Here is a 26,544-nt window from a genome sequence, read left to right as displayed (position 1 = left end):
TCTTATCAGCTACGTTGCTTCAAGTTCTGTTTGTGGACTACAGAACATTTCCTTCTAGTATGAGGAATAGGAGGGGTTGTGTTCTGTAGTCCTGTCCTAGTGTGACAACAATGCTGCTCTATAGATACAGTCATGTGAGAGAGCGTTGTCACCCCAAGACAGGTGTAGCGCTAGCCTTGCAGAAGTTACTGGTATGAATGGTCCCGTATCCCCACTTAGAACACACAGCCGGGCATGCAGCATTTTTTTTTCTCTCACTGGCTCAATAAAATATTCTAGGGGTATCTATTGTATTTATATTGCAGAGCAGAATTTGGATAGGTATGGGGTGGCTTAGGATATCCTAAAGAATCTGAAGTAGATAAGGACTCTTCTCACTATCCTAACAAAGGACTCACAAAGTCTCTACTTGCTAAGAGAACTGGTAAAGCTGGGCATAGAGCATAGGTCAGTATGCATCTTATGACGCGTACACACAACTGGACTTTCCGGCAGAATAGGTCCAACGGAATCATTCCGACGGATAGTGTGTGGGGCAGTCCGATAATTTTTCTTTCAAAAATTCAGACGGACCTAGAAATAGAAAATGTTTTAAATCTGTCCGATGGACTCAATTCCTATCGGGAAAACCATTCATCTGTGTGCTGGTCCGACAGACCAAATACGACGCAATGGCAGCTATTGGCTACTGGCTATTGAACTTCCTTGTTTAGTCCCGTTGTACGTCATCACGTTCAAAACGAATGGACTTTTGAACGGACTTAGTCCGGTCGTGTGTGGGCAAGTCCGTTCGTTCGGAAAACCGTCGTCAGAAGTCCGTCGTAACTCAGTCGAAAGTCAGTCATTTCATATTCCTGATATGTGCCTACTGTACCATGTACTTGTATGAGAACGTATTGCTTCCTTTATGTGAAATTCCTTGTGTTCCTGCTAGTTTACTCTGCTTTTTCTTATTTACAAAATGACCGCACTAAGCAGAAGAGCACACCATGGTCAGTTCTGTAGCTATGCTGGGAATTCAGTGTACTCTCCTCCAATGATCAGACTTGTCCCGACATGACCCCGCTGCACAGCCATTCACTGGCAAGCTCAGTGTGCTGCTACTTCTCCTCTTATGCAGCTGAGAACAGAGGGAATGTAATCAATTATAAAAAAGGGAAAATAAGGTATTTATAATATATTTGCATGTCTATACAAAAATGTTTTGCTTTTCATTTCTATTTTAAACTGTTTTACAAGGTGATCATTTACAATCACCTTAAAGCGGAGTTCTACCAAAAAATGGAACTTAAGCTTTAAGGGAGGTGACCCCCTGACATGCCACATTTGGCATGTCCTTTTTTTGGGGGGGGGGGGGGGTGGTACCCTCTTTTCGGAGGGTCCCAGCTCCCACTTCCTCCGGGCGCACCGCGGCACCGGAAGGGAGATCGTCTCTCCCCCTCCCTCTCGGCAATCATATCGGACATGTCACAGGTCCCAGATGATTGCCCGGCAAGTTTCAACGCGTGGCACAGCAGCACAGTGGGTGCCCGGCCGTGAAGCTACAGCCGGGCGCCCACAGTTACAATGCCGGTGATGCAGAGCGGAGGGGGAGAGGAGCGGGGCTTCATTCCCCCGCATTGCTGGACCCTGGGACAGGTAAGCGTCCGATTATTTAGTCAGCAGCTGCAATATTTTTATCTGCTGACTTTTATTATTATTATTTTTTTTTAGCAGAACTCCGCTTTAAGGCTATCCAGGAAACCCTGCTAAAGTGCTCCAGACTATGTATGGACTCTCCAGACCCCTTCTGGACAATCTCTCCAGGGGATTGGCTGGCTCCCTCATAAATATTCAAGCTGCTCTTCTATTCTCCCATTGCACTTCTAGAATCTTCCAGAAGGCAGGGGGAGAAATCAGACCAGCAACCTGTGTAACACTGAGCAGGCTAGAACAATCAACCCCTGCTCCACTGATTGCAGAGGAGCGAAACTAAATTTACCTAGCAACCCGCTCTGACTAGGAGGGTACTACATAGGAAATGTGTTACTGGCAGGAACACCAAGTGAAAATAAAGGGGGAAACAAACGAAAAAAAAAAAGGAAAATGAATGCAGCCACCACATCTAAGGACTGGTATATACTCTTTTTATCCTTGAGATTAGATACAGTTTATTAATTGTAGTTATAAAATTATCTCCCCTCTGGCACTTTTGAGTCAATCGCCATCTGGGATTGAGCCCGCTATTGGTTTCCGATTGGTGGTAATTGTCAATCAAAAGCTCAGGGGAAGTGGGGTGGTAAAAAGCCAGCATCTTTACATAACCAAACTTTAAGGTTGGGGTGACTCCTTAAAGTGGTTGTAAACCCTTTACAGCCACTTTTTACTACAGACAAGCCTATAATAAGGCTTACCTGTAGCTACCCTGGTTATCTCCTAAACTTGCACGATTTAGGAGATATCCCTGTATTTGCTGACGTCATCGGCACATGCGCAGTTAATAAAACTGATGTCATCGCAGCTCTGGCCAATCACGGCGCCGGACCCGCGATACCTGGAAGTAACCCCCGGGAGAGAGCGGTGAACGAGGACCACTGTGGGGGCTTCGATCTCAGGTAAGTAATTCATAATGAGCTAGTATGCTATGCATACTAGCTCATTATGCCTTTGTCTTGCAAGTTTTTTGTTTTTTTTTGGGGGGGGGGATTTTTTTTTGGGGGGGTTTACAACCACTTTAATGATGTTCAGAAATATACAAAACTACAGGCAGGCTTGCTTTATAGAAAAGTGCTCCTTGTTAATCCCACCCCAATTCAGGTTACAATATATTCTGCCCTAATTCTATAAATCAATTCTGATAGCACGGAAGAGTCATTTACTTTTGCACTGATATTTTAAATAGCTGTTCGAACTTTCTAAATAAAAATACTTCTGGGATTTTATTTAAACTGCAGTGTTACCTTGACAACGCGGATACCGGCGCCCCCCGAGGGCGAACAGACTGCTTCCCGCGACCACCTGGGACTTCAGCATTTTCTGATCCGCCATTCAGGTAAGTGAGTTCCTGCAGCTGTGCCTGTCTAATTTCATCATTGTAGTCCTGCGTGTGAAAGAGAACATACAATAATGAGCCTTTACGTTCAAACCTGAACTGCAGAGCCAAGCCGTGAGCATTAGAACAGAATGCAAGGCAAAAAATAAATAAATCATAATCTCAGGATCTCAGTTATATGTCCCATATACAGTGGTGTGAAAAAGTGTTTGCCCCCTTCCTCATTTCCTGTTCCTTTGCATGTTTGTCACACTTAAGTGTTTCGGAACATCAAACCAATTTAAACAATAGTCAAGGACAACACAAGTAAACACAAAATGCAATTTGTAAATGAAGGTGTTTATTATTAAAGGTGAAAAAAAATCCAAACCATCATGGCCCTGTGTGAAAAAGTGATTGCCCCCTAAACCTAATAACTGGTTGGGCCACCCTTAGCAGCAACAACTGCAACCAAGCGTTTGCGATAACGTGCAATGAGGCTTTTACAGCATCCTGGAGGAATTTTGGCCCACTCATCTTTGCAGAATTGTCCTAATTCAGTTACATTAGAGGGTTTTCGAGCATGAACGGCCTTTTTAAGGTCATACCGCAACATCTCAATAGGATTCAGGTCAGGACTTTGGCTAGGCCACTCCAAAGTCTTCATTTTGTTTTTCTTCAGCCATTCGGTGGTGGACTTGCTGGTGTGTTTAGGATCATTGTCCTGCTGCAGAACCCAAGTTCGTTTCAGCTTGAGTACACGAACAGATGGTCGGACATTCTCCTTCAGGATCTCTTGGTAGACAGCAGAATTCATAGTTCCTTTTATCACGGCAAGTCTTCCAGGTCCTGAAGCAGCAAAACAGCCCCAGACCATCACACTACCACCACCATATTTTACTGTTGGTATAATGTTCTTTTTATGAAATGCAGTGTTCCTTCTACGCCAGATATACTTGGACACACACCTTCCAAAGAGTTCCACTTTTGTCTCATCGGTCCACAGAATGTTGTCCCAAAAGTCTTGGGGATCATCAAGATGTGTTGTGGAGAAATTGAGACGAGCTTTGATGTTCTTTTTGCTCAGCAGTGGTTTTCTCCTTGGAACTCTGCCATGCAGGCCATTTTTGCCCAGTCTTTTCCTGATGGTGGAGGCATGAACGCTGACCTTAACTGAGGCAAGTGAGGCCTGCAGTTCCTTGGACGTTGTTGTGGGGTCTTTTGTGACCTCTTGGATGAGTCGTCGATGCGCTCTTGGGGTAATTTTGGGCGGCCGGCCACTCCTGGGAAGGTTCACCACTGTTCCATGTCTTCGCCATTTGTGGATAATGGCTCTCACTGTGGTTCGCTGGATTCCCAAAGCTTTGGAAATGGCTTTATAACCCTTTCCAGACTGATAGATCTCAATTACTTTCTTTCTCAATTGTTCCTGAATTTCTTTGGGTCTCGGCATGATGTGTAGCTTTTAAGGATCTTCTGGTGGACCTTACTGTGTCAAGCAGCTCCTATTTAAGTGATGCCTTGATTGTGAACAGGTGTGGCAATAATCAGGCCTGGGTGTGGCTAGAGAAATTGAACTCAGGTGTGGACAACCACAGTTATAGTATGTTTTAACAAGGGGGGCAATCACTTTTTCACACAGGGCCATGATGGTTTGGATTTTTTTTCACCTTTAATAATAAACACCTTCATTTACAAATTGCATTTTGTGTTTACTTGTGTTGTCCTTGACTATTGTTTAAATTGGTTTGATGTTCCGAAACACTTAAGTGTGACAAACATGCAAAGGAACAGGAAATGAGGAAGGGGGCAAACACTTTTTCACACCACTGTACATTATATTCCCTTCCATTATCTCTGTAGAGGCAATAATCCTCCATGTATCCCATTCAACATTCCTTCCCCATAAGTTAGCAGCAGGACAGCTCTATAGAACACCTCCCTCTTATGTTGTGATGATATGGAGAGGGGGGGGGGGGTGTCCAGTAGTTCAGCAGTGGAGGACTCAGGCAGGGCTGACAGAACATTAAAGTGATTGTAAAGCTTTGTTTATAAAAAAAGAAATAACAAACATATCACACTTACCTCCACTGTGCAGTTAGTTTTGCACAGAGTGGCCCCAAACCTGGTCTTCTGGGGTCCCACGGTGGCTTCTCCCCGCATCAGATAGCCCCCTAGGAGAAGATCTCTCCCAAGGGGGTTACCTTGCGGGCGCGCTCCCGAGTCCATCATTCATAGCAGCCGAATGTATGACTCGGCCCCGCCCCCCAGCGCCCGCGTCATTGGATTTGATTGACAGCACTGGGAGCCAATGGCTGCAGTGCTATTAATCTATCCAATCAGGAGCCGAGAACCCCCACCAGATGACGTTCCAGGGCTCAGGTAAGTAAAAGGGGGGGGGGGGGCAGTCACTCACAGGTGTTTTTTTACCTTAATGAACAGGATGCGTTAAGGTGAAAAACCACAAGGGTTTACAAACCGTTTAAACGCTCGCTGGATTTTGTGCAGCATTTTTAGAAGGATAAAATACAGGTGGATTAGTATAGAAAAATAGAAGAGTGATAGCGGAGAAAAAAAAACAAACAAAAAAAAAAACAAGTGGTCCATTGAACCTGTCCATATTTTTATTCATATTCTTTTTTTTTTTTGTCTTTTTGTTTTTTAAATCTTTTTTTGTCTGGCTATAAATGTATGTTTGTCCCAGACTTGTTTAACCACTTAAGGGCCGCCTCACGCCGTTGTACGTCGGCAGAATGGCACAGCTGGACACAAGCACGTACCTGTACGTTGCTCTTTAAGTGCCCGGTCATGGGTCGGGAGCGCTCCACCAGCGGATCGCTCCCGACCCGGTCCTGAGCTCCGTGGCCGCAGGACCAGCGGACCCGGTCCAGTGCCATTTACACAGGAATCAGTGCATTTATATAGCACTGATTGCTGTATAAATGCCAATGGTCCCAAAAATGTGTCAAAAATGTCCGATGTGTCCGCCATAATGCCGCAGTCACAATAAAAATCGCTGATCACCGCCATTACTAGTGAAAAAAAAAAACATAGAAATGCTATAATACTATCCCCTATTTTGTAAATGCTATAACTTTTGTGCAAACCAATCAATAATCGCTAATTGCGATTTTTTTTTACCAAAAATATGTAGAAGAATACATATCGGCCTAAACTGGGGGAAACATTTTTTTTAGATATTTTTTGGGGATATTTATTATAGCAAAAAGTAAAAAATATTGCATTTTTTTCAAAATTGTCGCTCTATTTTTGTTTATAGCGTCAAAAATAAAAACTGCAGGGGTGATCAAATACCACCAAAAGAAAGCCCTATTTGTGGGGGAAAAAAGGACGCCAATTTTGTTTGGGAACCACGTTGCATGACCGCGCAATTGTCAGTTAAAGCAATGCAGTGCCGAATCGCAAAAAGGGGCTTTGTCCTTTGGCTGCAAATTGGTCCGGGGCTTAAGTGGTTATATTTTCTTCCTGTCGGTCATGTTCCCGTGTTCTTGATCTCAGCATACTGAAAATATTGCCCTGTTAAACCTCACACACACACTCTTTGTTTATTTGAGCCCGGGTTCACACTATTGAGAATTGGATGTGCGTTTGCCGGCATCCAATTTGCATAGCAGAAGTATGTGACAAGCTCTCTATGGAGCCGGTTCACACATCTCCGCAGCGCCTCCGGTGCAAATTGCAGAGGAGTCCTGTGCATCTTCTGCTCCATTTCAGATATGAATTCAGCCCAAAATTCTGGGCTGAAATCGGACCTGAAATGATGGTGAATGGGGATCTCCAGTGTGAATGTAATGTTGTACCATTCCTCTTCTTCATCAAAGCATACATATGTAAAGTAATCCTGCAGTCTCTCCAGATAGGTTTCCATTTTTGATGCCCATCTCCAGACTCAGTGTGTATGTATATATATATACAGTATATCACAAAAGTGAGTACACCCCTATACCACTGGTGATCCCTGTAGTAATTACTAAAGCTCTATATAAAGTAATCAGGCCTTCTGCTTGAGATACCTCTAATGATAGCTAAAGATCCATTTTGGGGAATTGAGAATGTCTTCCTCCTGTTGGTGAGCCATCTAGTAATAGCTAAAGAGCTAGAGATATAGAGGAATCATGGCCTCCATTTTCCAGCTGATGTTAGGTCTAGTGATAACTAAAGATCTATATAGAGGAATCAGGACCTCCATCCTCCTTTTGGGGCCCCTCTAGTGATATAGAGATCTCTATAGGGGAATAAGGACCTCCTTCCTCCTGCCGGTGATCCCAATAGTGATAACTAAAAATCTATGTAGAGTAATCAGGCCTTCTACTGTAGATTCCTCTAATGATAGCCAAAGATCCATCTAGGGGAATTCAGACCTTTTTCCTCCTGCTGGTGAACCATCTAATAGCCAGCAATCTGTATAGAGGAATTGCGACCTCCCTTTTCCAGCTGATGATATATTTAGTGATAACCAAAAATCTATATAGAGGAAGCAGGACCTCCTTCCTCCTGCTGGTGATCCCTATAGTGATAACTAAAGATGTAAATTGAGGACTCAGGACTTCCATCCTCCAGCTGATGATAACTACGGATGGGCGAACGGTTCGGCTCGAGCATAACTTCGGGCCGAACTTTGGTTTTTCGGATGTTCGTCGAACAACAAACTTTATTTGGTGTTCACTGAAAATTCGAAAGCCGCAGAACCACGTTAAAATCTATGGGACACTAACATGAAAATGAGTGAATTTTAAAGGCTTATATTCAAGTTATTGTCATATAAAGTGTTTGGGGACCCGGGTCCTGCCCCAGAGGACATGCTTGCATATAAGCCTTTAAAATTAGCACTTTTGATTTTTCACATTCATGTCCCATAGACTTTACCAGTGTTCGTCTGAATTTTTTGCCTGTCAGGCTTCCCTCCTTGTTCCCTCCATCCCTGGTGGTCCACAGTGGACCACCGGGAATGCCACTGGGACCTCAGGTATACCACCACTAGTCACCACCAGGTATGCCAATCAGTGCTCACAATGGATGCCGATCAGTGTCCACAATGGGCATCACTGATGGGCAGGCATTATTGTTTGGCACTGATTGGCATCCATCAGTACCATCCATTAATGTACATCAGTGCCATCTATCAGTGCCCATACATGTCACCTATCAGTGCCCACCCATGCTGCCTATCAGTGCCCTTCTGTGTGGCCTATCAGTGCCCATCCGTTCTGCCTATCAGTGCCCATCCGTGCTGCCTTTCAGTGCCCATCAGTGCCACCTATGTGTACCCATCAGTGCTGCATATCAGTGCCACCTATCAGTGCCCATCAGTGACACCTATCAGCGCCCATCAGTGCCACCTCATCAGTGCCACCTCATTGGTGCCACCTCATCGGTGCTCATCGAGGCCGCCTTATCAGTGCCTGTCTGTGCAGGAGAAAACTCACTTATTTACAAAGTTTTGTAACAGAAAAAAAAAACATATTTTTTTTCCAAATTTTCTTTTTTTTTTTTATTTGTTTAGCAAAATATAAAAACTGCAGATGTGATCAAATACCACCAAAATAAAGCTTAATTTGTGGGAACAAAATGCAAAAAAATTAGTTTGGTTACAGTGTTACATGACCGCGCAATTGTCATTCAAATTGCGACAGCGCTGAAAGCTGAAAATTGGTCTGGACAGGAAGGTGTATAAATGCCCCCCCCCCCATCCCCCGGGTATTAAAGTGGTTAAGATATTCGGAAAATAATTACCCTGATATCTTTTAGTTTTAGTGAACACTGTACCCTCAATATAGTACTTTATCAGCATTCTTTTTTTCCCCCTAAGTGCATTATTTTGTATTTAGGTACGCTGCACTTTCAGAGATGTACTTTTTATATTTTTTTTCTACCTTCTGTCCAGACATGCACTTTAACAGAAGCCAGACAACAGAAAAATATTGCTGGTTTCAAAAGAAACAGAGACAGCAGAGTTGTGAGTTACTGTTATTCCGCTATGATCTTGCCATTTGAGCCTTTAAGCACTGTTCTGCAGTATTTGATACATTCTATTAGAACAGCCACCTGCTGGCCCTAATAACCTGATCCCGCTCTGATTTATATGTTAAAATGAATGCTTGCTAAGGCAAAGAAGAAGAGCAGAAAAGATTTGTGGCATACTTTACACATAACTCGCAATTCTGCCCGAGTAAGAAGCAAAATTGAAAGTTTGTATTTGATGGAAGGCAACGTGGTACAAAGTAATTAATACTGCTAAAAATGGCTGCCCTCCAAGTGGAACTATAAAGGCAAACAATTTGATTTTTTGTTTCATTTTGAAACTAGTATACTACTTATAACCCCTCTCAGTTTTTTTTTTTTTGTTTGTTTTTTTGCCAAATGTGTCCCATTGGGAAGAATTCCCTTCACTTCCTGTTTAATAGCCAAAACAGGAAGTAAGAGGAGCTCCATCCAAAATCAAGGATTCCCTGGTTTCTCAACAGTAATCATATCCCCTTAAGCCCTTGACGGAATCAGTCCGATGCATACCACACACAGTCGGATTATCCGACGACACGGTCCGATAGGACACATTCTGACGGATTCTCCGACCGTGTCGTCGGATAATCCGACTGTGTGTGGTATGCATCGGACTGATTCCGTCCGAATATCCATCGGACCCAATTTTCCAACATGTTGGAAATATTTCCCGACCAACTGGGCCGATCGGACATACTCCGATCATGTGTAGCGAATTTTGATTGGACCAAGTGGACCAAGTGGACCAAGTGCCACGCATGCTCAGATCGAATTTCTATATCAAAGCTATTGGCTACTAGCCTGAATGTAGTCCCATCGTAACAAAATTACGTCATCACGTTCTGGAAGATCGGATTTTTCGACAACTTAGTTCGACCGTGTGTATGCAACAGTTTCGGACAAGATCCGACGGATTTGGTTGGCAGAATCTCCTGTCCTGGACAACCAAAAATGTGGTATTTTCTTTAATGCCGCGTACACACGACCAGACTTTTCTGGCAGACTAGGTCTGATCGTGTGTGGGCTAATCCGATTGTTTTTCGTAAAAAAATCTGACGGACCTAGAAATAGAACATGTTTCAAATCTGTCTGATGGACTCAATTCCTATTGGGAAAACCATTTGCCTGTGTGCTGGTCTGACGGACCAAATACGACGCAAGGGAAGCTATTGTCTACTGGCTATTAAACTTAATTTTTTAGTCCCGTTTCACGTCACCGCGTTCAAAATGAACGGACTTTTGAACGGACTTAGTCCATTTGTGTTTGGCCAAGTCCGTTCGTTCCAGAAAGTCCATCGGAACTCCACGGAAAGTCCATCAGAACTCCACTGAAAGTCCATCGGGAAGACCATCAGACCTAGTCTGCCGGAAAGTCTGATCGTGTGTACGCGGCATTATTTTCACTTTCGGTGATAATGGTCAATATGAGAAATAGAGAAGGACGCAGACAGCAATAAAAAAAAAAACCTAGCAGAAAACAGAGCTGTAGGAGGGGCCCAGTAGGCCCCACCCACTGCAGGCTGCCTTCAGAAAATTACAGGAGGGGGCGGAGACGAGACCAGCGACCCTGTACAAGGAGAGAGAGAGAGCAGTGACCAGTCTTTATTACAGGAAGCTCCTGCACAGCTAGATTACAGCACAGATCTGGAAGAAATACACAAAGCACCCCAAAAGGGAGATTTAGACTTGGTTAAATGTGCACTATACTGTCAAAAGTATCGGGATACTTGCCTTTACACGCACATGAACTTTAATGGCATCTCAGTCTTAGTCCATAGGGTTCACTATTAAGTTGGCCCACCCTTTGCAGCTGTAACAGCTTCAACTCTTCTGGGAAGGCCGTCCACAGGGTTTAAGATGTGTCTATGGGAATGTTTGACCATTCTTCCACAAGCGCATTTGTGAGGTCAGAAACTGATGTGGACGAGAAGACCTGCCTCACAGTCTCTGCTCTAATTCATCCCAAAGGTGTTCTATCGGGTTGAGGTCAGGACTCTGTGCAGGCCAGTCATGGGGCACTGGTAGGTGACACTGATAGGCAGCACTGATTGGTGGCACTGATGATGAGGTACTGATGGGCATTGATTGGCAGCACTGGTAGGCATTGATAGGTGGCACTGGTGGGCAAAGGTAGGTAAAACTGTGGGCACTGGTAGGTGGCATGTTGGGCATTGCTAGGTGGCACTGGTGGGTACTGATAGGTGGCACTGGCAGGTGGCACTGGTGGGCACATATGAGGCTTCCACAGCTCTCTGTGTGAGGGACTGATGTCCCTCTGACAGAAGCGGGTGATCAGCTTTTTTTTCCCTCATGCTGACAGCGTGAGGGAAAAATACAGATTACCGATCTTTTGTTTACATCATGTGATCGCGGGGAAAGGGGCCGGAATCAGCCCCTTACTCCAATCAGTGATCAGCCGAGTCTCATAGACTCACTGATCACAGAGCGTGCCACGTGCAACCCGCAGGGATGCCCAGACAGCGCATGCTCAGGATGACATCTATGGATGCCCTCCCCGCAATTAAGGCCCGTGCTGTAGCTGTCTTTCGACAACAAGAAGTTAAAAGAAGACCTGTGGCTATGCCTAATGGAAAAGAAAACAGGCATCACCATGATGCAAAGAGTGTGCCAAATGAAAAAGTCTTTATTGCCCAATTGGTTACAACAAGCAAGACAAAAGACCAACCAACGTGTTTCGGCATCACACAAACCCACTTCATCAGGTCTAAGTGAAATGACAGAAATGTTAAATGGAGTCAACAATACTCCTAAGCAAACTGATCTGTAGACAGAAGATGTTATAGACAACGGTCAGTCCTGGTATTTACAGGGAAAGTATCAGAGGAGCTGGTGATGCTAGCTGCAGATTTAAATAAGGGGGTTGGCACCGGAGAAGATGGCAGCAGTGGCAGATAGATCAACAAACGGGAAAGTGAACCTTTGCTTTGATGAAGGAGGGCACACTAGGGGGTAAACCTGCCATAATGTGCAGCATCTTTATAAATACCAATGTTTGATGAACAGCCAACGAGTAATGGCGTACTTAATTCTGCCTGCCTGAGCCTTTATAAAACCAGCCCCCTTTGCCCTTATCAGAGAGGTTACTGCATAAACAGTAATGAAGCAGCTAGGAAAACTCTGTTAATTACATCCGGAGAATACAATTAATCATTTTCATTGCATAATACAGAGTTTATTATCTATTGCCACATGAGTTTCTATTTTCACAAGTTCGAAAAAAAGTGCCCTTGAACGATCCAGGAAAAAAGAAAAAAAAAATACAAGGAGCTTTGTAAAATGATCCAATATTTCAAGGACATCCAAGCATTAAATAAAAAAAAAAAAAAAGAAGAGCTCTTTCTATTCTGTAGTGGTAAGTAAAAATGTTCTGTCCTTGAATAATCATTCATTTTGTTTTACTACACTTCATAAGGGAACACTGAAGAGTCAGGGAAGTCTGTAAGATACATGATCTCTTTCTTGGATGGAAGGAACAGATGCAGAATACTTGAAAACAGATATTAGCAAGTGAGGCGCTCTTGAGAATGTCAAGCCAGTACTTCATTGATACCTGGTGTTTTAAAGGGTATGTGTATCTATAAACTATACCCCCGCCTCTTTCAACCTACTCCCCCCCCCCCCCAAACAGCATTAACGATCACTCAATAGGTTTGTGTAATGGCGCGTACACACGGCCCGACTTTCCGATGGCAAATGTGCGATCGGACCTTGTTGTAGGAAATTCCAACCGTGTGTAGGCTCCACCGGACAGTTTCCATTGGAATTTCCGTCGCACAAAATTTGAGATCTGGTTCTCAAATTTTCCGACAACAAGATCCGTTTGCGTAAATTTCCGATCGTGCGTACACTATTCCGACGCACAATGTTCCACACATGCTCGGAATCAGGCAGAAGAGCCACACTGGCTATTGAACGTCATTTTTGTCGGCTCAAGAACGTGGTGATGTACGTGTTGTACGTCGCCACGTTCTTGACGTTTGGAAATTCCAACAACTTTGTGCGACCGTGTGACTAACGTTTGAGCCAACATCCGTCACAAAAAAATCCCACGGATTTTGTTGTCGGAATGTGCGATCGTGTGTACGCGGCATTAGTCAGTCACAGTAGTGATTTGGATGGTTTGCTCCAAGCTGAGGTTCATAGAAAATTATCATTCACTTTGTGGATAAACTGGACCTGCTTAGTGTACCAAAAAAACCTCTTATGGGTCTATGTTGTTGTCCCTGATAGTACCACATAAGAAAATATGTTTTTTTTATTTTTTTATTTGGGAACGAGGGGTGAGGATTTCTACCACATAACTTCAGCAAAATCCTCATTAGATCCTACTGGGTATCCATATGTAGCACTGGCTCTTGATGAGCATGCACTATATGTTTTTGAAAATTAATATTCCTGAAAACACAGTTGGGTTTCAGGGCTAATTTTACTAAATTATGATTTCAGTACCAGTCCAGCTGGGTTGCACTGGGTTCTCCTTGGCTGCAGGTGTCACTGTCTCCACCGGCAAATGGTAGAACGCTGTTTAGCCGAGTGTATTGAGTGGCACATTTTCTCGGAACCAGCCCAGTGGGAGTGTACTCCTGCTGTGCATTCAGGGAGGTGGTATTTAAGGTGCTGACATCACATGTTACGGGGTCCATGGTAGATGATTTTCTGTCTGGTTCTGGTCCTCCTGACAAGCCCCATGGCCCTGCTGGCCTGGGGTGCGGTTCCATGCATTTCCAAGTATTGGGGCTGGATAGCCCGAGGCGAACCAACTGCAGGGACAAGCCTGAATGAATGTCGAGGCCTGGTGATTCAAGGGTGCTCTGGTGCCGTCTCATCTAAGCCCCTGTACACACGGTTGGACATTCCGACAACAAAATCCGTCAGATTTTTTCCGACGGATTTTGTCCGAAACTGGTGTTGCATACACACAGTCGGGACAAAGTTGTCGGAAAATCCGATCGCTCAGAATGTGATGACGTTAGTTTGTTATGACAGGACTACGTTCGGGCTAGTAACCAATAGATTTAGTCTCCTAATTTGATCTGAGCATGCGTGGCACTTTGTCTGATCGGAATTCTCTACAAACGATCGGACAAAGTTCAATCGGATCATGTTGCCAGAAAATTTTATATCCAGCTCTCAAACTTTGTTGGCCGGACATACCGACTGAAAAAGTCAGATGGAGTCAACACATGGCCGGGTTATCCGACAACACGGTCCAATCGGACATTTTCCGTCGGAATGTCCGACCGTGTGTAGCGGGGTTAAGGAGAGCCCCAGGACTCTTCAGGAGAGGGCTATGCACAAGGCTGGCTTCTCTGAAGGAGCCTGGAGGCTCAGTTGAAGGACACTTCATGGATCCACACTCCTACGGAATCGCTGGACCGGTTGAGAGATACTGCTACCATATGATAGCTCTATAAATGTCCCTCAGTTATGCTCAAGTCTGTGGCAGAGACTTTTTTTTCTCAAGTATCCTACGCTCAAGTCTGTGACAGAGACTTTACTTAACACCCTACCGGCTGCTAGGCCTAGTGAAAATCCAGCTGTGAAACGGTTATTCTCTGGATTCCTTCTATGAAGACTTTCCATTTTTGACAGTCCAAAGTACCTGAACTTCCTCCTAACCCTCTACCCTAAACTGAGAGATCTTGTTTCTATTTCAAATAAATAACCCAAAAGAAGATCCAGTGTCAGTTTCTGCATTTCTTTGGGCCATCTACCACGGGAAACCCTAGACGGAGACGAGGTCAAGAAGGTAACGGTAAGCCCAATAAAATCAGCAGCTCCTTCGGGGGTCAATGCTACACATAGTTTCCCTCACATATGACCAGTTTGTTTCTGGCCATCACACCTACCAATGTAATGGAAAGTATGTTGAGACCCCTCCAAATGATACCCTTCCATTTTTTTCAGTGAAGGATACTGTTAATGCTTTGGAATAAAAAATACATATTAGATAACAGCAAGCTTCCAACCTTGTGCTAACAGTTTGGCGAAGGTCATTTACTAATGCCAGCATGACTTTGCCAGCTCCATAAAGGCATGTTTTTATGTTGATTTGATGGTTGGCGTGAAGGAACTCAAATGGCCTACGCAAAGGCTTGACGGCCAAAATATTGAATGCTTATAGGCTGAACTGGAAGACCAGGACTTTTTAAAAATGCTCTTTTGGCGGAATGGACACAAATTCTCACAGACAAGCTCTAAGCCCTTGTACACACGGTCGGAGAATCCGTCGGAATGTGTCCTATCGGACCGCGTTGTCGGATAATCCGACTGTGTGTGGTATGCATCGGACTGATTTCGTCTGAATATCCGTCGGACCCAATTTTCCAACTTGTTGGAAATATTTCCCAACCAACTGGTTCGATCGGACATACTACGATCATGTGTAGAGAATTTTGATCGGACCAAGTGCCACGCATGCTCAGATCAAATTCCTACATCAAAGCTATTGGCTACTAGTCTGAACGTAGTCCCATCGTAACGAAATTACGTCATCACGTTCTGAATGATCGGATTTTTCGACAACTTAGTCCGACCTTGTGTATGCAACAGTTTCGGACAAGATCCAACAGACAAAATCCGACGGATTTGGTTGTCGAAATCTCCGACCGTGTGTACAGAGGCTAAGATTTGTAAGAAATCCCTCTCAGAAGAGTGGAGGTTATTATAGACACAAAGAAGGTGCAAACTACATATTGATGCCCATGGCTATGGAATGGTTTATCAAGATCATACAGGCATGATGGTCAAGTGTGCACCCACTTGTAGAAATATTATAGGCACTACTGTTCACCAAAAAATCCTGTCCACTATAACGACATCAGTCAGAAGCCCCATCAAGATGGACCAAATGCTAATTGGAAACTTCCCCGATGCTGCGTTTGTCAAATCATTTATTTAGACTTCCATGACCTCATTTGTCCATTTGATTGAAAATATTCTTCAATAACCCTGAAGAGAGCCGGTTTAATCCGGCCCGTGACATGTGATTGAGCAATTGGCTGCATAGCTTTCTTCTTTAAAAGCTTTTTACTACACACTAATCGCAAACTGTTCTTCAAAGAGACATTCCCAGCAGGGGCTTTCTCCTGATCTACCTGTACCGTAACCATGCTAACATGCAACAAATGGCGAAATAAAAGAATTCCTCTCTCAAATAAAAAGGGTTAATCATCTTAGCTGGATTTTCTACATTCTCAAGATAGAGAGATGAAAAGAACGGAGAACAGAACATAAAGATCACTAATAGGGATGAGCAAAGAGAGGAAAATGGACTGGAGTGGCAATCCAGCTCCGCAATCTGTTTTCTCAGGTTGGATAATTGCGATTCTGTCTGATCTTAATGCTATATCACTATCTTTTACTCCTTTTTTCTGTTTTCTTGGGTTAGATAATTGCGAATCTGTCTGCTTTTAATGTTATATTGCTGTATTTTACCCCTTTTGCAAAGGAATAAATAAAGTGAACATTCCTGATGGTGTGTTTTTTTTTTTTTTTACTTCTCTGACCTAATTTGTCCATAATGCTGCATAAACACAATCGGACTATCCGGCGGACTTAGTCTGGTGGACCAGAGTCCCCCGGACAATTTTGATTGCGTGTGAGCTCCAGCGGACTTTTTCTTCCCAAAATTCCGGTGGACTTAGAAATAAGACTTGCTTCAAAATTGTCCACAGGACTCGGCATTTAGCGGACAATCCGTTCGTCTGTGTGCTAGTCCGACAGACTAAAGCCGACGCTAGGGCAGCTATTGGCTACTGGCTATGAACTTCCTTATTCTACGTCATCGTGTTAAATTCCGTTGGACTTTTGGAGTGATCATGTGTCCAAGTTCGTTCACTTGAAAGTCAGACGGACCTCAGCTGCTAAGTCCGCCGGCTAGTCCGATTGTTTGTACGCGGCATTAGACTAGAAGAGAGTCCGTTTTAAATGAGGAACTCTGGGCATAACCCTTCCCCCGCTATCAAAATACAATATCCCAAAATATGGACAGATTGGCACAGAGTTGATTAACACATGTCTTCTGAAATGTTTATGTTTGATTGCGTTAGTATCTTAACCCCCCTAGCGGTAATCCCGAGTCTGGCTCGGGTTGGGATTTTACTGACAGGAGCGGTAACCCCGAGCCAGACTCGGGATCGCATCGCTGGATACAGGGAGGACACAGTGAGACTAAGGCCGCGTACACACGCGCGGACTGTTCGCCCAACTTTGTCCGTCCAACAGTTTCGGCAAACAGTCCGCTCAAACTTAGCATGGACGGACATGGCCACACACGACGGACGAACAGTTTGCTGAAACCGTGCGCGATGACGTGAACGGCACGTACGACGGGACGAAAAATACGACGTCCTATACACTGCATTATAGCTTTCGGCGTGAAAATCCTTTCTGAGCATGCGCGCAACTTTGTTTGACGAACAAGCCTACACACGGGCGGACTGTTCGCTCAAACAAGGTTTCAGCGGACAGTTTTTCGGAATTTCCGAAAAACCTTGTCCGTCCAACTGTCCGCTGAAACTGTCCGCTGAAAGCCCACACACGAGCGGACTGTACGCCCAAACACTGTTCAGCGGACAAAGTTGGCCGAACAGTCCGCCCGTGTGTACGCGGCCTTACTTACCTAGTCCCCTGGATCCAGCGATGTCCTCCGCGCTGTGTGATTGAGCTGTCCTCCGCTCCATTCACAGTGCCGGATGCCACCGAGCTCCGTTCCCTGCGACGTTACGGCGCGCGGGAGTGGAGAACGGCAGCAAATTCAAAAAAGTAAAAACACACAAAACACACACAGCACTGTAATCTTACAGATTACAGTACTGTATGAAATAATTACACACCCCCTTTATCCCTAGTGGTCTGTGCAATGCCCTGCATGCACTTTTATATAATAAATACAGTTTTTTCTGCCTGAAATTTGGAGATTGTCCATAGCAACCAAAAAGTGTCCCTTTTTCAGTGTTTTAGGATTTGATTACATTATTGAATAATTTTTATTATTCTTTATTATATTATGAACTTTATCATACCCGGGATGTCTGCTAGACTCTGGTTTGAACAGATTTAAGAGAGTTATTCCTAATAATTACAGGACTACAATATAAAACGCCAAATTTCCATGCAAAATAATTGTACCGCTTTCAGCACCTAAATCCAGACTGAATCATACCGCCAGGGAGGTTAATAGTGCTCGTTTTAGGCTGAACCTACCTAATGGAATTGGTTATCGTCAGTCTCGTTATGATCCATCTAATACCCTGATTTTCTCTCCTTTTTCTAATGTTATGTTTTCTAAGAATACACTGAGCTGCCCTTTTGCAGGCAGAATTCCTACTTATGCCGCGTACACACGGGCGGACTGTATGGCGTACTTAGTCCGTCGAAACACATTTCAGCGGACAGTCCGCTCGTGTGTGGGCTTCAGCGGACTTTTTCAGCGCGCAGTCCGGCGTACTAAGAATTTCGGATTTTTCGAAATTCTGTCCGTCGTACTTTGGTTTCAGCGGACAATCCGCTTGTCAGTATGCTAGTTCGACAGACTAAGGCCGCGTACACACGGGCGGATTGTCTGTCCAACTTAGTCCGTGTGTGGGCTTCAGCGGACTTTTTCAGCGGACAGTCTGACGGACTTTGTCTTTCGGAATTTCCGTAATTTTGTCCGTCCAAACTTGGTTTTGTCCGTCCAAACTTGGTTTCAGCGGACAGTCCGCTCATGTGTAGGCAAGTTGGACGGACTAAGTACGGCGCATGCTCAGAAAGGATTTACACGGCCGAAGGTTGCATTGCAGTGTATTGGACGTCGTTTTTCTAGTCCCGTCGTACGTGCTGTACACGTCATCGCGCAAGTTTTCAGCGGACTGTCTGTTCATCGTGTGTGGTCAAGTCCGTTCATTCAAAAGTTGAACGGACTGTCTGTCGGATTGTCTGACGAACTTAGTTGGGCACACAATCCGCCCGTGTGTACGCGGCCTAAGAATGGCGCATGCCCAGAAAGGATTTACACGGCGGAAGGGTGCTTTGCTGTGTATTGGACTTCCTATTTCTAGTCCCGTCGTACGTGCTGTACACGTCATCGTGCAAGCTTTCGACGGACTGTTTGGGTATCCGTGTGTGGTCAAGTCCGTTCAGTGGAAAGTATGACGGACTGTCCGTCGGATTGTATGACGAACTAAGTACGCCATACAGTCCGCTCGTGTGTACGCGGCATTACTCAAACTCAGTAACATCGACCCTCCTATAGACGAATCTATTATAGTATATGTCATATGCTCTGGTTGTTTGATTTTTATTGTGCATTCTCTACATCCTTTGTATTCTCTGCACTATTTTGTACTATGGTTTGTACTGTAAAAAAAATGTTTCAATAAAAACAATAAAAAAATAAATAATACAATATCCCAGCAGGGACATTTCCTATATCCACCTTGCTCTTGTGGATGCAGGAATACACTTGTTTTTCTTTTTTTTTGTTATAAAAAAAAAAAAAAAGAAAAAGAAGTAACCTATGGGCTTAAAAGGGAGTTTCAAAATATTTTATTTAGTCACTTAAAGTAATCCACCCAAGAAGACCCATACCAACATCGTCACCAATGTTCCTCCCATCTTCGCTGCAGGATTGGTATAATATCACACCTGCAAGTTTCCTGCACTGGCCGCATGTGCTTCTACATTTGATTGTAGAATCGGCAGTCTTCATTTTCCTTTTGCTTTTACTATTACTTTTCATTTCCAAGTGACTGGTATGTATGTCTTTACGCAGCCTCAATGATGCTCATCCCTGCTTACTGTGAACATGAATTTTATGTGTAATTTTGTCTCATTGTAGAAGTACCAACACAGCAGTGTTACCTTATACTAGATAGCCCTGAAGAAAGGATTCTACAGAGGTCCAGAAACATGTCAGGATCAGTAATGAACTGCTTTTTTAATTCATGTCTACTATATGAATTTGTCTATGCTGTATATGTAATATATTTTTTGTGCTATATATATTTTTATAAACATTAAAATTCTATTTTTTTTACCAATCATTGATTAGTTGCCTTTAAGTCCCTAGTATTCCTTGTGGGATACTCTCTTTATAAAAAAAAAAAATATATTGTATTTATTTTTTTAAAGCTGTGGGAGGGGCTTCAGCTATGCCAGGAGCGTGATGGAAATGTATGTTTATTGACCTTACATCTAAGTGCTTTGTGTGCAAAACGCATCAGAAAGAAAGACCTTATGACTAAGCATTTTGTATGCACAACATGTCAGGGCTCCTTATCTTGATACCTGTCTGCATCTATTTATATTAATAAACCTTGGTCTAGCTGCAAGCAGCATGGACCCATTTCTTTGGATTATTTTGTAATGTAAACACTATTATCAATTTCTGTTAATCTTTAAAAAAAAAAAAAAACTGTTTCTATGTATAGCTTTTGATTCTCACAAAGCAAGTCTATAAGTTGGTAGACCCATGCAGAACAATTCCTTCCCTGTGTGTCTGGGTCAAATCTCGTTTGGCTATACGTCTCTTGTGGATCACCGGAGTGCAGTTCATTCTGCACTCCTGTGACCCGTTTTCAGCAGAGAGTGGGCTGAATTCCGCTGTCAGCTGATGACACAGAGCTGGTCTAGGCTCAGACAAGATCGGTACCCACATGCCAGGACCGGCACCTGGCCGCTGAGAGCCTGAACCGGCCACTCCCACCCCTTCCACATCGCAATCGATGAGTGCGGGTGGATCAGTCACCAGCTCTCTGCTCAGGGAGCTCTGAGAACCGAGAGGTCGGCGGTGTTTTATCGCTCGGTTCTCTGTCTTATGCCCCGTATACACGATTGAACTTTCCGACAACAAAATCGTGTAATTTTGTTTAAAGGGTGTTGGCTCCAACTTGTCTTGCATACATACAGTCACACAAATTTTGGCCAACAATTATGAACGTAGTGATATACAAGACGTACAGCGAGCCGATAAAAAGGAAGTTCAATAGTTATGTGCCACCCTTTGGGCTCCTTCTGCTAATGTTGTGACACAGAGCCTGTACAGGCTCAGGCAAGATCGTGACTATATGGTACCCACATGCCAGGACCGGCACCTGGCCGCTGAGAGCCTGAACTGGCCGCTCTCACTCCTTCCACATCGCAAGCACTCCAATTTTGGCCAACAATTATGAACGTACGGCGAGCCGATAAAAAGGAAGTTCAATAGTCATGCGCCACCCTTTGGGCTCCTTCTGCTAATGTTGTGACACAGAGCCTGTACAGGCTCAGGCAAGATCGTGACTATATGGTACCCACATGCCAGGACCGGCACCTGGCCGCTGAGAGCCTGAACTGGCCGCTCCCACCCCTTCCACATCGCAAGCACTCCAATTTTGGCCAACAATTATGAACGTACGGCGAGCCGATAAAAAGGAAGTTCAATAGTCATGCGCCACCCTTTGGGCTCCTTCTGCTAATGTTGTGTTTGTTGAGCCTTGATTCTGAGCCTGCATGTTGGTACTTTGGACTTTTGTGATTTGTGTGCACGCATTCGGAAAGTCCGACAACACACATTTGTTGGCAGAAAAATTGAGAACACGCTAGCCAACATTTGTTGGCGGAAAGTCCAACAACAAATGTCCGATGGAGCATACACATGATCAGATTGTCCGCCAACAAACTCACATCCAACATTTGTTGTCAGAAAATCCAATCATGTGTATGGGGCATCGGAGTCGGCGAGGGACAGGTGCAGCATTTGACCGATACCGCATCCTCCTAGGTAGGTATGATTAAAAAAATGTATATATTTCCATATTTCTTTTTTAAATCTGAAGCTCGCATTAAAATAAACTCAAGTGATGATGCCATGAAAGTCTTTGTTCAGGCACTTCCTCTTATAGGGTGACAACACTCTGTAGTGCGGCTGGGCAGGCAGCATGGTGTGCTGATGCAATGTACGAGCAGACTTATGGCGCATTCATTGACTTTGGATTAATTGCAGGAATGCGCATCATATTCCACATTGGCGGGTTTTCTGCTCTTGAATATGCACCTTAGCTTCTGGGAAATGTGATACCATCTTATAACAATGAATCTGCGGCTCATCAGTGCCTTTTGTTTTAGGGGCCTAATCCCTGCATCTTCATGCTGCCCATGGCAGCATTCCATGAATTGGTGATTGGCTCTGATGCCCTATGCCTGCCTGCTATGCTAATTCAATGCCCCCTGATCCATCATATTAATTGTTGCTCTACTGTTATATTGGCTCCTGAAGAAGCCTTGAATTGGTGAAACGTTTTATTGACAACCGGAAGCATACAGACTCTACAATTATATCCATATCTTGTTAGATGTTCTATATATGGATTGACTTCCGGTAATAATGTTAATGTGTGGATGTTTTAGAGGCTTTCTGCCCATGTTTTAACTTCTATTTTAATGTTTTCTCACATATTGTGTTTTTATATTTTTGTGTGGTCCCCCATATTGAGCCTATAAAGTCAGTTTTTTTGTTAGGCGGGACTTGAGCTAGTCAGCCCGCTCTCTTAACACCCTGTCTCTGTCTCCTAGTTGTGCTCCTGTGTTGTCACCATAGGCATAGGTGTTGTTTGGACACCTCAGCTGCAACACGTCTCTTTGATGTCTCTCTGATCCTGTGAAAGTAGAAGTGGGGGGATCTGATTCAGCAGGCTACTCTGAATCCTGCAATCCAGCTGGCCATTTACGTGCCTATACCGACTGAATTTGGCCCCTTTTTTTTGCACAGATTATACCCCCCCCCTTTCACTGAGGTCCCAGGTGGTCGGTTTGGTCCCGCTTTGCTGCCCCTAGTAGTGCTGTAGACTTGATGCGGTGGCCTTGACCCTTAACGTTCTGGGGAGGCCCAAGCAATAAAATTTGCATTTGTTTTTACTCCTTGGGCTTACATGCATATGGAGCAGCCTGGCTGGCCTGAATACCTATAGAAGAAGACAGTAAACCTGAAATATCGAAACACGTTGGATGTCTCATCTCCCAATTTATGTTCAAGGTCTACGTTCATATGACTGCTGTATATATGCATACAAGCCCTATTTTTTCTCTATTTTAGACCTTTTTATCTTGTTACCAATCATAATTTATATACATTTTTTACATATCCTTGCCTAGAGGTTATTTGTCCACTGTGCCCATATCAGTCCCTGCAATTGGAGGGTTTTCCTTGTTCCTGCGTATTCTGGGATGATGGCACTCTCACAGTTCCCTACCAGATACCTCTCTGTATTGTCACCATAGGCATGCACAGGTGGTGTACCAGGTGTGCCTGTGCAACCCTAATCAATGCGTGCGGTGCTAATTCCCCCATTGTCTGCCCCCCCCATGTTGTGCCCTCCCTGCCCACAGTGTGGCTAATTTCCCTCCTCTCCTCTCCCCCTGGCTGCTGCAGGTGATGTTTCAGAATGGAGAGTGGGGGAAGGGGCTGGTAAATATGTAATTTACTGCCCCCTTTCTTTTCTAAATGAAATGAAAGAGGTTTGTCTGCTTGTAGTCTGCTTGTATTCCAGATGCACCATCCATCAAGGGGTAAATATTCAGAGGCTTTTTGATATTTTCATGTTTTTTTTTTGGGGGGGGGGGGGGAATTAAGCAACCGCAAGTTTAACCATAGTATATAGAATCACAATAATCAATACAATGTATAATATACCCATTTTTTTTATTTATTTAGTTTTGGATAGCATAGGAAGTGTTTATAACCCCTATCAGTTTTTTATTTTTTGTCGTGTGGTCCACTAGAGAGTTTTATCCTTCCCTTCCTGTCTTTAAGGCACAACAAGGAATGAGAGAAAAATTAGGGGAATTCCTATGTTAGCCCTTGTACACACGGTCGGACATTCTAACAACCAAATCCGTTGGATTTTGTCCGACGGATTTTGTCCGAAACTGTTGCATACACACGGTTGGACAAAGTTGTCAGAAAATCCGATTGTACATAACGTGATGACGTCATTTCGTTACGACGGGACTAAGTTCAGGCTAGTAGCCAATAGCTTTGCTCTAGGAATTTGATCTGAGCATGCGTGGCACTTTGTCCGTCGGAGTAGGCTACACATGATCGGAGTATGTCCGATCGGAGCATTTTGTCGTAAAATTTTACGGACAAGTTGGAAAACTTGGTCCGTCGGATACTCCGACGGAAACAGTCCGATGGAGACCACACACAGTCGGATTATCCGACAAAACGGTCCGATAGGACACATTCCGTCGGAATCTCTGACCGTGTGTACAAGGGCTTAGACTGCAATAAAAACTTGACACAATCACAAAACTGTCCAAAAACACCCCACAAAGTTTGCCTTTACATACATTTTAAAGCAGACTTTCTCAGCTAGGGTTCTGTAGAACCCCAGGGTTCCTCCAGAGGTTGCTAGGGGTTCCTTGAGATATGAGCACTTTATGCCTCTCAGATAGGCAACTACTGACACCAATAACCTTTTAGGCTATCTGTAAGGGTGCATTCTTTCCAATGACCATCAATACAATGAGCATTCTGATCACAAATGTGAGAAGCATTCTTTCCACCAATGCACGGGACATTCTTCCCCCCTGACCACCAACTCCCCACTGACAACTAATCTAAGGAGAGCTCTTCCCACTGACCACCAATGTAAAGAGCATTCTTTTGAGGGGGTTACAATACACCCTGGTCTTTGTTCAGGAATGGCTCCATGCTCCCTTCTCTCCACCTGACTTGTCAGGGATGGACTTTGGGGGGAGGCGCAAAGTGCTAATATTGCCCTCTCCCCTCTGATGCCCTCTTTGAATGTCCGAGCTTGTTCCTGTCCCTGTACTTTGATTTATACTCCCATGTTGTACCCTTGTAAATGATGCCAGTATATTGTCCGGAATGTTGGCTGGTTTGTGATTACGCTTCTTGTTTTGTATGCTTACCTTGCCATTTTGAATAAAATCTTTATGGAAAAAAAAAAGTGCATTCTTTCCATTGACCACCAACGCAAGGAGCATTCTTACCACCGATCCCAAATGTAGGAAGCCACCTTTCCACTTAGCACCAATGTAGGAAGCATTCTTCCCATTGACCACCAATGTAGGAAGCATTCTTCCCATTTACCACCAATGTAGGAAGCATTCTTCCCATTTACCACCAATGTAGGAAGCATTCTTCCCATTGACCACCAATGTAGGAAGCATTCTTCCCATTGACCACCAATGTAGGAAGCATTCTTCCCATTGACCACCAATGTAGGAAGCATTCTTCCCATTGACCACCAATGTAGGAAGCATTCTTCCCATTGACCACCAATGTAGGAAGCATTCTTCCCATTGACCACCAATGTAGGAAGCATTCTTCCCATTGACCACCAATGTAGGAAGCATTCTTCCCATTGACCACCAATGTAAGGGGCATTATTCCTACTCACCACCAATATAAAGTGTATTCTTTCCACTGAACACCAACGTAATGAGAATTCTTCCTATGACCACATAGATAATGAACTGTGAGCCAAAGTAATTATTGTCATTGGTTCCCTGAGACATGAACATTATTTCAAGGGTTCCTCCTTGTTAAATAGTTGAGAAATAAAAAACCCCAAATAAGTACTGAAATTACTATTATTTTACAGCATAAACGTACAGTATATTTTACTTTCAACAGTGTATAACCCCTTAAAACATGGAAAGTAGAAACAACATGAGCCCAAAAGACAACATGGTAACTTCCAAGATACACCCTTGAATGATTTGCAAAGGTGTTACATTTTTAAAGCTTCTATTTTCTAATGAGTATATTACCGGTATCTATTCATACTACTAATAGCAAATTTACAATACAAAACTAAAAATACAAGAAATTAGAACCTTCTAGACACTTACAGGAATAAGGAACTTCTTGATTTCTTCCAAAGCATGCCCCATCCTTGCGTAGGCTTCTGCCGGAGGAGCAAAGACCTCAATGAGCACATGAAGGTCATCATTAAGATGAAAGTATTTTGCTTCTCCACTTTTGCGGAGCTCTTCCTCCTGCAACAGAAAATAGATGGAAGTTATCTATCTATTCTAACTACCCAAACTTGAGAAATTTGTTACTGGTTTATACAAAAAAATGCCTAAAGAAATAGCAGATTATTATTCTTAAAATAAACAGCTGCTGCAATCGCTAAATAAAGCCAATGAAGGTTTTATTTTTATTTTTTTTATTTTTTATTTTATTTTTTTCTCATGCATGTATTGTGGAAGCAGCTAATTTTCAAGCAACTGAACCCTAAAAAAATAGGCAGCCTAAAAAATGTCTGTCCCCACCATCTGTACAGCCTGTGTAATGCAGAACTGGGAAAGCTCCTACTACATCATGGAAAAATAATACTATTTTTTCTGGATTACCTGTGACTTGTTAAGAATGCATATCCAAAACAGGTCCCGTATTTTTTAAATAATTTCACATGTGGATGTTTTCATGTTCCATGAAAAGAGTGCTCTGAATATGCAATAAGGTTATATTATATAACTAGTTCAGATATAAATTT

At 43.7% G+C, this 26,544-nt stretch overlaps 1 protein-coding gene across 5 annotated transcripts in view; it reads right to left on the bottom strand.

Moving 5' to 3' along the window:
• KHDRBS3 (KH RNA binding domain containing, signal transduction associated 3) overlaps positions 1–26,544 on the bottom strand; it is a 238,863-nt gene that overhangs the window by 95,826 nt on the left and 116,493 nt on the right. For all 5 annotated transcript variants that reach the window (XR_013277716.1, XM_077493375.1, XM_077493373.1 and 2 more), the window contains 2 exons: positions 25,895–26,041; positions 2,940–3,079 (listed from right to left, as the gene is read on the bottom strand). Coding sequence is in view for 4 of the 5 variants with exons in the window: in XM_077493375.1 (XP_077349501.1) it covers positions 2,940–3,079; positions 25,895–26,041 (287 nt within the window). In the remaining variant the exon portion in view is untranslated. The remainder of the gene's footprint in view (positions 1–2,939; positions 3,080–25,894; positions 26,042–26,544) is intronic.

Source organism: Lithobates pipiens, unplaced genomic scaffold (assembly GCF_037356315.1).
Source record: "Lithobates pipiens isolate NorthernLeopardFrog02 unplaced genomic scaffold, aLitPip1_a1.2 Scaffold_19, whole genome shotgun sequence".
NCBI classification, from domain to species: Eukaryota; Metazoa; Chordata; class Amphibia; order Anura; family Ranidae; genus Lithobates; species Lithobates pipiens.
Note: the sequence above shows the minus strand (reverse complement) of the source record. Positions and strands in the feature narration are given on the sequence as shown.